Source organism: Trichomycterus rosablanca, chromosome 2, assembly GCF_030014385.1.
Source record: "Trichomycterus rosablanca isolate fTriRos1 chromosome 2, fTriRos1.hap1, whole genome shotgun sequence".
Lineage (NCBI taxonomy): Eukaryota > Metazoa > Chordata > Actinopteri > Siluriformes > Trichomycteridae > Trichomycterus > Trichomycterus rosablanca.
In genome coordinates, this window is record NC_085989.1 from 56726435 (window position 1) to 56737898 (window position 11464).

The following is an 11464-nucleotide window of genomic DNA, read 5'->3' on the forward strand; positions in this document are numbered from 1 at the left end:
CAGAAAAATAACATCAACAAAGTAGAACTTTGCATTCGTGTTGTTTTGTGCAGACTAAACTCGAGTATACGGTATGTTTGTTTGTTAGGTGCATCATTGTGCCTTCTAAGGAAGCTGAAAGTGTTGAGTTTACTTCAGAAGTGGAGAAAACATCAGCTAGTAAGTAATTGTGAAATGCTGCATGAATTATTGCTGCAAACTGTAAGTTCAGTGATACTATATGCACAAAAGTATTGGGACAATCTATTCCAAACCATAGGCGTTTATACTTATTTATTTTTGTAGCTTTTATATCAATCACTCTTATACTTTGGAATACTTTGAAGTGTGTCCATTCATTCAATGAAGTCAGTGATGTCAGGCCTGGTTAGCAATCCAAGTTTAATTCATGCCAAGTGTTCATCTGGGTTGAGAACAGGGCTCTGTATAGACAGCTAGAGCTACCTTTAACACAACTAGTCAGACCGTGTCTTTATAGATCTCGCTTTGTGCTCAGGTGCATAATCACGCTAAACGAGAAAAAGGACTTATTTACCTTATTTAATTCTTATACACCTAGCAATGGATGTAACAGAAGTAACTAATTATTAGGAGTGGTGTCCACATAGTTTTGCCCTCATATGTGTATGTATAAATTATTTATTTCTGTGTTTCAAAGGCACCAAAAGCAAGAAAAAGAAAGGAGCATGGGCCGTCCTCAGACGAGCATGGAAAGCTGTAAAACGTACTTTCAGCCGTACTGGATGCACCAAGATTTCACCTGCTGATTAACATCTTTCAGTATAATGCACTGCGATTCTGATTCAAATAAAGAAAGCAATAAAAAATTGGGTTTGCTGTGAATTGATTGTCATGTGACGCAGTACAAAGTATCATTGCAGTTTTTTTATTTGGCAAATAAAATTAGGCATATAAGCATGTCATAAGTGTTGGGCAAAACTTTTACCATGTGCTGCAGAGGAGTTAATGTTCCAGCTTGTTTGTGGCATAAATTCTCTGTGCTAAAGGCAAAATGAGTTCTAGAGTTCTTTACCAGAGGTGCTAATAATTGTGGCAGAGACTGTACATGCAGACTGGTTTATATATTTAACTTTAAATTTATTTGAGTGTAAAAATAGAGGAACTGATTTATTTAATAATTATACTTTCAAACCTCGTCGCTCAAGCGAAAGGACAAAGAGGGAGCAATAAGGTACATTATGAATTTTACCATTACTGAATGCATGATGCCCTCTTTTACACTTGTAACATTAAGTGGATGTGTGTTTTTGAGGTCTGGATAGGGTAAATCATGATTCTTCAAGCCAATATCAATAACTTGCTCTTTACTATATCCTCCTGACTACCAGGAAAAAAATGTCTCCCAATTCTGAATCATAATCACTGTAAATAAATCCCAAAGAAAAGGTGGAGGATGTCACGACCACTGGCTTGTTTTCAAACCACTTGATGAAAGCATGTTCAGGACCTCTTCTGGCGACCGTCACAGATGCCCCGCTTTCTTTCTTTTTCATGGCCTGATCCCCTATAATGTTGTAGTCTGCAGGAATTCTGCTCTTCATGAGAGTTCCAGTACCTGCCGACCCTTTCTCCATCACTGTCCAGGGGATTGAAAGTTGTAAAGAACCTTTCCAAAACAGGTGGGTTCCTCTGGGAACGGTCTCCGGCAAATGAAGGAGAGCTTGTTCTCCAATGCCCCGTCCTTCTGTGACTCTAAAGGTGGTCTTACCCTGGTAAACCACAAAATCTAAGACCATGCCACTTGGTGTGGCCAAGAAAAACACCTTCGATCCGGTAGGGTATGGTTTGGCGTGCACATACTGGCAAATTGGGCAGCAACCAGTAAATGGAATCATTCGCTCATCAATGGACAATTTTCCTGTTCTAGGCTTTTTAGACATCCTTTCCACAAGAGGTCTGCTTTTGTCCTCACTGGAAATATCAAGGTTATTGACAATATTCCTTTATTCCTTTTAATTCCTTAGTTTATAGAATCAATTTTTGGTCATGAATTCTACCACTATTTAAACTCTGGTTTTTGAGGCACAAAACATCAGAATATCTGGATACCCAAGACAGGCCATGTAGACAGAACTGCCAAAGAATATCTACAAATGTTTAGGATTGGTGTTTAGTGCTGTGACTTAAATAAATAATTAATCTTCTGTGACTTAAATAATGTAAGTAAAACTGTATATGTGTAAATGTAAATGGTAATATAGTACCTTGAGAATACAAAGTCAATGTGTACATTGTACTCCTGACCTAGAGTGGAAAGGCAACTGGATGTGGACGGTTCTACTTGCACTGATTTTTCTGCCTCTGTTTGTCCTATCATCTGCCTCATACACTGCACCTTGTTCTTCCTCATCGGACAACTCAGTATCTGAGTTCTCATCAACGATCTGCAGTAAAATTCTCTCTGCCTCTGACAGTGAATCCCTTCCATTTCATTTCAGAACAAAATTGAGGTAATCAATACAAATGTCCACTGTGGAGGACATTTTTTAAACACTCTCCTATCATGGTAAAATGTAGTTTTATTACTTCAGAAAATGGTTTAAAGTGTTCTTCAGAGAGAAGCATTTACCTTTCTTCTTTCAATAAAAGCAAGAGCAAGAGGCAGTTCCCCAAACCCCACCCGCATCAATTTGGTATCATTTAAAACTTCTAAATGTCCTCTTTAGAGAACACGAAGAGTTAGGCCAGTAGTATGCATGGTGTGGGTGATATTCAAGTTTAAATATGTCCTCTAGAAAGGACAAAATTGAACTGCTGGTAGTCAGGAGGATGTAGGTGCAAGTTCTGCTGAGCTGTATGATGGTACATTCGGTAGACTTGTCTTTGATTCCTCAAACTGTATGGATTTTTTCAAATACTGCCATACCGTAGCTGAGTGTCTGAAGTCTGTGGGCATGTCATGTTGTACAGCATAGCGCGTTAGCAACAACGGCGTCCGCTGGTGTCTCGTATGGAGCGTAATGCTGCATTTTTATCTTTTAAAGTTCACCTGATTACATTTTGAGCCAGTTTGCCGCTGATATTTTCAAAGCGCCTTTAAAAAGGTGAACTGTGTGATGTGACGAGATAAAAGTGACCCGGACAGAACGGAAAACGCTTAACGTGAAAAATAAAGCGTGAAGCTTTTTCATCTCCCCGAGCTGCATGAACACACGTGAAGTGAATCCAGTTAAACACAGATACACGTGGAGCTGTTAGACTGGGTTTGATGCTTATTTCACAAGGATGTTTGTTCGTGTTGTGGAACTTTAATGATGTTTCACCGCTCGAGTCGAGCGCTGAGCTAATCGGTTATTTGCGCCGAGAGTCGCGGTGAAAGCGAAGCGCAAAACTCCTCTCACGTTAATAAACTAAAGAAAACAACAACTGAGACAAACACGTCACGTCTTCTTATCACCGATTGTTAGATCGATGCTTTTTACATAAAAACAAACATCTGTAACAGCAGCACTAATGCTCGCACATACTCCGCCATGTTATTATTACTGCTCTTAACTCTTAGTAAGTAACGCCCACCGTTAATGACACTTCTTGGTTCTCAAAAACTGGTGGAACCGCGCGTCGGTTCTTTACAGAACACCAAGGTTCAGAGAAACCTGAACAGAACCGGTTCAAGAACCATGGTTCTTTTCGGTGGAAATGGGGTCTGAGTGTCGTGTTCAATCCTCCAGTGCAGCAGGTGGCGGAAAAAACAACCAAACATTTGCTTTACATCTCAACCAAAACAACCGAAGAAGAAAAGGAACAATCAAGGGTAAAGAAGCTCCAGCAGCCGAAGTGTTTCTATTAAAGTGAATCTTCTGTAAGTAACACGTTTATTTAGTGCACTTTAATTATTAACTGCATTTTACTATATAATATAAACAGTATCTGTAATAAAATGTCACTGTCGGGATTTGAGGGGCGTTAACTCTCGTCTCGTTTAAACACACACACTGTTAGCTGCTCCGCTAACTGTTAGCATCACATATGATTCAGTACTGACGAACCGATTCATTTAAATCCATCTGAACTGATTCAGTGTTTTATTTTATTGTATTTATTATTAAACAAACATTTCTTTTTAGCTTTTTTTTCTGCTGGAATGCAAAGAAAAGAGGGAAAAAACCCCATTAAAGAATTAAAACCTCATTAGTGCTTAATAATAGATGAGTAAACATCACTAATAATAACTAATATGAGAAATAAAACTATTTACACTTTATTGGTTAGTTTATTACAGTGTATTAGACATCTGATTCACCCAAATGCTTAGAAAAATAAGACTTTATTACACTAAACATCACCTGCCAACGATGTCCAAGGATTTTGTCATGTTATAAACATGTCCTGGTCGAGTCGATTACAAATTAATAGTAAATAAATAAAAGAAGACTTAAAACCAGTTATTATTCTTACTGCACAATAATGGATTTATACAAACATTACCAACATTTGGAGTTTTCTCATATCAGTTCGATGATTTTGCTGGCATTGGGCAATTGTAGCCTAGCGGTTAAGGTACTGCACTAGTATTGTAACTGTCGGGCCCTTGAGCAAGGCCCTTAACCCGTAATTGCTTAGACAATATACTGTCACAGTTGCTTTGGATAAAAGTGCCCGCTAAATGCTGTAAATGTAAATGCCACCTTATGGTAATCGGGGCGGCACGGTGGCTCGGTGGGTAGCACTGTCGCCTCACAGCAAGCAGGTCCTGGGTTCGATCCCCAGGTGGGGCGGTCCGGGTCCTTTCTGTTTGGAGTTTGCATGCTCCGGTTTCCTCCCACAGTCCAAAGACGTGCAGATGAGGTGAATTGGAGACACTGAATTGTCCAAATCCTAATAAAATCCTAAATAAAAAAAAATCCTAATAAACAAACAAACGTGATTTTGCTGGCATTAGGTAGTTGTAGCTTACTATTGGGTAGTTAAGGTACTGAACCAGTATTAGAAAGGTCACTGGTTCAAGCCCAACCATTGCCAGGTTGCCACTGTTGGGCCCTTGAGCAAGGCCCTCAACCTGAATTGCTTAGATTGTAGACTGATTGTCGGCTAAATGCTGTAAATGTAAATGCCACCTTATGATAATGAACCTCTCTGCTCTCTGATTCTGGTTTGAGTCGATTCTTCATGCTTTGCAGGGTGACGATGTGCTTTATAGAGAATTCTAATCCACGTTTATTTAAAATCATTTACAGATCTGATGTGCACTTATGAATTTTGCTTTTATTTTTCCATAATATTCATCGTTTAGATCCTGTATCATGGATTTCACAGAAGTGGACCAACATTCGTTCATCAGACCTGCTCACGCTGCAGATCTGGACTCAGATCACTTAGAGAAATCAGCAGAACTGGAATATTTCAGCCCTTTCGATCTGCAGAACGGAGAGATCATGAAGGTTATCATCAAGGAGGAACCTGAGGGTGAGGGATACCTCTGTAAGTACATATAATGCCATATTCATTATTATTTATCATTTGTACTGATTAATACCAGCAACACCCCGGACTACACACCGGACTGTTATTAATATTTATCATTTGTACAGCATGTGTCTTTATATAGTTGTAGTTACAGGTGTATAGTTATTATTTACACATCTTTTATTATTATTACTGTTATTATTATAACTAATCCCATTTTTATTAATATACTTATTATTATTATTATTGCTATTATGTATATAGTACAATGTACATAAGATATAATTTCATTTATGTAACGAGCTATAGTTATAACTATATAATAATTTTAGATATATAAGTTTAATGAGGGGCTCGGTGGGTAGCACTGTCGCCTCACAGCGAGAAGGTCCTGGGTTCGATCCCCAGGTGGGGCGGTCCGGGTCCTTTCTGTGCTGAGTTTGCATGTTCTCCCCGCGTCTGCGTTGGTTTAAAAACATGCAGCCAGGTTAATTGGAGACGCTGAATTAAATAGGTATGTAGGTACCAGTGCATTGTGGTGCCGGTCCCAAGCCCGGATAAATAGGGAGGGTCGTTTTAGGAAGGGCGTCCGGCGTAAAAACTGTGTCAAATAAATGTCCGTCCGTCTGTCCATCCATCATAAAATAAATAAATAAATAAGCGAGAGTTAGAGCTCAGCTAACTCCACTAGTTATGGGTAGGCTGTTAGTTTAGTCAGCAGTGAGGGAAATAGAAGCATGTGGATCATGACTTTAACCCCGGCACTAAATGTACCGTTTTAATCTGTTTTACTCAACTGGGATTCATTTGTAATGAATTAACCAAACCCACAACATCAAATGTATTACAGATGTTAAGTTTCTATTTTGAACTTCGATGATATTTCAGATGAAGGAACGTCAGCCTCGGTTGATCACCTCACTTTTGAAGAAGACTTTGCCCTGGTGGACCAACAGAACGGAGAGTTCAAGACAAAGCCAATAAAAGAGGAGGAATCTGAAGGAAAATATAAACTAGGTGAGACGATTTAGAATGTAGAAGATTAATATTACTAACAGATGTTGATGAGTTGTTTGGTCAGTAGTTCTTTATCTACGCTTCTGAAACGCCGCCGTGATTCCAGCTGTACCCCTCATCTGCAGGACATGGTTGCTGAAGGGGACGTGTTAAGGCAGGGGTGTCAAACTCATTTTCACCGAGGGCCACATCAGCATTATGGTGGCCCTCGAAGGGCCGATTGTAACGTATCCTGCTGTGATTTCAGTCTGCTGTTTTTCTTGGAGGCTAAATTCTGCATTTATATTGTTCTACTTTACCACAGACACGGCCTCATAAAACAAGAGACACACCGGTTTCTCTTCCTGAAGCACAAACTTGTTTTCACTTTCATTAAATTTCCTCCTTCTGCTTAATTTTCTTACTTATCTTCTTGTACATTTTAGGATCATGTTTAAATATGTGTAACATCATCTACTGGCAGGATGTGGTCACTTTGCAGGTCACAAAATCAGCCTGCATTGTGAGAGATGCAGTTTGTTTAGGATTTTACAGTGTATTTTTAAGACAATTGTTCTGCCCTCACTAATAGTTTATCCCCCTTGCTCAGCTAGACAGACAGACAGACAGACAGACAGACAGCTCTCTTCAGAATACAGTCGGTTTATTTGCTCGCCAGCTGTGTGATACACTGTGTGCACCAGAATGAAGTAAAAATACAAACAATAAAAACAATAAAGAACTTAATACAGTAAAAGCACACAGCTGTAGTCAAGTGTTACATCTGGTACAATATAAGATTTAACCAAACGTAAAATAGAGGTAACCAGTTAGCATTTTGTGTAAAGATACTAATTGCTATAGTAACGGTAACAATTGTATTTAATTACGGTAAATTTGTAACTAAAACGCTGTGATATACTCACTAAACATTTATAAACAACTGAGAATATAAACGCCACGACTTACAGACGATGCTTTGGTATTATACTGCAAGATAATTATTTGTATTTATTTATTATTGTTTACGTTACTGACTACGCTACCCCGCGTTCTCTTTGACGTAAAAGTCACATGGCTACTCAGCAAGGTCAAAGTTAGTTGCCATGACTACGATGTCAGCAGTTGGCGCTTAAAGGCGCAGGAGTCCCGTTAAGTGTCTCCCTCAGCCTGTGTCCAGCACAAGTTTTTGTGTTGGTTGATTGGTTCTGTCGTTGTAGTAATTCACTACATTACTTTTTTTCCTGCTCCAGATGTGAACGCCTCCTTCTCCTGCTCTCTGTGTCCACTGTCCTGTACAACCCAAATTCAGCTACACCAGCACACCACGAGCTGCCACTCTGACGAATACGAGACGCAGGTGAAGATCGGAGACGTGGACCGCGAGCGCACGATGCCCGGTACGGCGGCCGTCAGCAAGAAGAGCCCGTACGGTCCGAGGCAGAAGGAAATCTGCCCCGACTGCGGGAAGAGCCTGAGCTGCCGGAGCGCTCTGAAGAAACACCAGCTCATTCACACCGGCGAGAGGCTGTTCCCGTGTTCGGACTGCGAGAAGAGTTTCATCAACCAGGGAGCGCTCAAGGTGCACCAGCGCATTCACACCGGGGAGAAACCCTACTGCTGCGCGCAGTGCGGGAAGAGCTTCAATCAGCTGAACCATCTGAAGATCCACGAGCGCGTCCACACCGGAGAGAAGCCCTTCCAGTGCGCGCAGTGCGGCAAGAGCTTCATCAACCAGAGCAATCTGAAGATACACCAGCGCGTTCACACCGGCGAGAAGCCCTACTGGTGCTCGCAGTGCGGCAAGAGCTTCATCCACCAGAGCAACTTCAAGATCCACCAGCGCGTTCACACCGGAGAGAAGCCGTACTTCTGCTCGCTGTGCGGGAAGAGCTTCAATCAGCAGAGCCACCTCAAGACGCACCAGTGCATTCACACCAAAGAGAAGATGTACCTCTGCTTACAGTGCGGGAAGAGCTTCACTCAGCAGAACGATCTCAAACGGCACCAGCGCATTCACACCGGAGAGAAGCCCTACCAGTGCTCGCAGTGCGGCAAGAGCTTCAACAACCAGGGTCACCTCAAGACGCACTACCGCGTCCACACCGGGGAGAAGCCCTTCTGCTGCCTGCAGTGTGGCAAGAGTTTCGCCGACCAGAGCGCCTTCAAAAAGCACCAGCGCATTCACACCGGCGAGAAACCCTACCAGTGTCCGGTGTGCAGCAAGAGCTTCGCCGACCCGAGCTCCTTCAAGAAACACCAGCGCATTCACACCGGAGAGAAACCACACCGCTGCCTGGAGTGCGGGAAGAGGTTCACCGACCAGAGCGACCTCAAAAAACACCAGCGCATTCACACCGGAGAAAAACCCTACCGGTGCTTGCAGTGCGGGAGCAGCTTCTCTTATTCGCTAGCCATCAAGAAACACAAGTGCGCCGAATCCGAGCCGCCAGATTGCGCCAGTATGCCCGAAGCAAACGATCAGTTATAGATAGCGCTTGATAGGTGCCCAACCGACGCCCTCTGGGTTTTCCAGGCTGTCAGTGACACCGTAGCTCTGGAGGAAGCGTGGCTTGTCCCTCATTATGTGGACTGGCTTTAAATGGGCGGGGTCACTGTCCCGGGTGTGTTTAAACGATAGGCTCTGGATCACAGTTGCCTACCAGTTTTGGGCGAGATGATAAACCCGGTTTTCCCAGGTTAAGTTACCCAGCAGGTTGTTTCTTTAGCTTCCTCTAACGTCAGTGCTAGGATCACGTAGAGCAGCGTTTCCCAACCTTTTTGAGCCACGGCACATATTTCACATTAGAAAAATCGAATGTAAGGCACAACACGGAACAAAAATGTCACAAAAAGCATATTTATTGAAATATAATGAAAATCTAGTCTCAATTTACTCAATTTACTTACTCGGTGTGAAACCTGGGCCTGTTTAGTTGAACACAAAGCTGATATTCTTGCAGGAATTGAAGAAAGACACACACGAAGATCTTCCTCAACAGCTCAGAGTCTCCTTGTCCAGGATCTGCACATCGTCATCATTAAATGAGTGGCCGCTGGCTTGCAGGTGAAGATGTGCAGATCCTTGACAAGGAGGAACGCTGGTTTGAACGGGGAGTCAAAGAGGCTCCTTGTCTATGTGAAGAGGGAACGACCATCCCTGAACCGAGCAGGGGGCCTGAGAGTACATCTCTCATCATCTTACAACGCCGTAATAGGAGCTATACCCCAATCATGTGTGAAAGACACACATGACCACTGTAATTAATGCTCATTGTCATTTGCATATGGATCTGATCACCGGTTCCATTGTTATGCAGTGGCCGCGGATCGGTCGTTATGCAAATCGGCTGCATATAAGGTCGGGGTATTCACCTTCAGAAACGTATCTCTACAACAAACTTGTGTCCAGATGAACTGATTCAACTTTGTGGATTTGTGTACCTGGATTATTGAGCATGCATCAACAGACTATGTACTTTCGTATTTCTTCTTCGTATTTCTTAGACTTAGTGACAGGCATAACGATTACATTCTCTTCCACTAGAGGGCAGTACAACTTATTGCTCCAATAAAGTGGGTTGCAAACCGCCAGTAAAACAGAAGAAGACGAAGAAGAAATACGAAAGTACATGAGCTGCGTCCGGAATCGCATACTTCCATACTCAGTAGTACGTACGTGAAATGAGTACGCGAGAGCGGTTAGTACGTCCGAATACACAGTATACACAAAGAGGTACACGAGAAGTACCCGGATGACCTACTGATTGGGCAGCCATGTCTGAGTATGCAAGCCATGCACACTTGTGGTCGGCTAATGTATCCCATAATGCAACTGGAGCTGCGTAGGCGTTCGAAGTGGAATAAGAAACAAGAAAGATGGTGGAAAACGGAGAGTCCTCTGTTTACAAGTGTAAGTAAGATAAATAAAATAAAAGTTTTAAAGACGAATTAATAACAAAAGACGATAAATATCCAAAATTTTGGCGAGTGGGGTTTGTAATGAGTCTGTAACTATGGTGATATTGCGTCATCACGTCCTCACGTCATCACTTGACGTTGGTAAGATGGCGGATGTAGTACGTAGCGGTGTTGTGTGCATACTGCACACTTCTGTACTGAAAGCGCGTCCTTCTTTACCGTCCAGGTAGTGCGTACTTCCTCCAGTCTAGTACAGACTCTGTAAGTATGCGATTCCGGACGCAGCTACAGTCATGCTGCGAGTGAGACAACGCCGCAGGTAATACGCCTTAGAGTACCAATCAGGTGAAATTGGATAATCTTCCACGGCACACCTGATGATTTCTCACGGCACACTTATGTGCCGCGGCACAGTGGTTGGGAAACACCGACGTAGAGAACCTTGGTCTACGATTGTGGCATTCGTCCCAAAAACAGATTAGTGTTCCATTAGTCGGCCAGACTCGGTACGGTAAAGCTGCAACCCTGTCAAGTCAACGGTAGTGTTGGTAAAAGTGGCTATTTTAAAATGATCAACTGTGAATATCATAAATCGTCCACGTGACTCTGACCCACCAAGAGCAGGTTTGGTTGTGAGGTGTCCTGTTATTATAATAATAATAATAATAATAATAATAATGATAAGTTACACTTATATAGCGCCTTTCACAAAACCCAAGGTCGCTTTACATACACAAGAAACAATCACACAGAAGTAGCAGAAGATGAAGTGAGAAAGTGCTGAGAGAGAAAAGGTGAGTCTTTAGGAGAGCTTTAAATTCAGAGAGAGAGAAGAAGTGGAACGTAGAGAGGAAGGAAGAGAGCTCCAGAGCAGCAACACTAAAAGAACGACCGCCCATAGTACTCATCCTGAACCTGGGAACTACCAGGAGACCAGCATCTGACGACCTTAAATTCCGGGAGAAGGTCCGACAAATAAACAGGACCTAAACCATGAAGGGACTTCAATGTGAGAAGCAAAATTTTGTATTGTATACACTTACTAATGAGCAGCCAGTGAAGCTTGTTATTCTTGTTGGTAGATCATTTACTACGGTGATTGTTTGCAGTGGTCACAGTT

General features: G+C 42.3%; 1 protein-coding gene across 1 annotated transcript; it reads left to right on the forward strand.

The window, feature by feature from the left end:
* Positions 1 to 3762: 3762 nt before the first annotated feature.
* Positions 3763 to 9276, forward strand: LOC134335649 (zinc finger protein 501-like). Its single transcript, XM_063018234.1, has 4 exons — positions 3763 to 3823; positions 5255 to 5442; positions 6316 to 6444; positions 7677 to 9276. Exons 2-4 carry the CDS (start codon positions 5265 to 5267, stop codon positions 8912 to 8914), a joined length of 1545 nt encoding a protein of 514 aa, XP_062874304.1. The 5' UTR covers positions 3763 to 3823; positions 5255 to 5264; the 3' UTR covers positions 8915 to 9276.
* The last annotated feature ends 2188 nt before the right edge of the window (positions 9277 to 11464 follow it).

Excerpts from the sequence above, each read along its gene's own strand:
- LOC134335649 (XM_063018234.1), top strand. The coding sequence starts at position 5,265 with ATGGATTTCACAGAAGTGGACCAACATTCGTTCATCAGACCTGCTCAC. Across the intron at positions 5,443-6,315 it reads TGAGGGTGAGGGATACCTCT|ATGAAGGAACGTCAGCCTCG; the intron begins GTAAGTACATAT and ends ATGATATTTCAG. Across the intron at positions 6,445-7,676 it reads TGAAGGAAAATATAAACTAG|ATGTGAACGCCTCCTTCTCC; the intron begins GTGAGACGATTT and ends TTCCTGCTCCAG.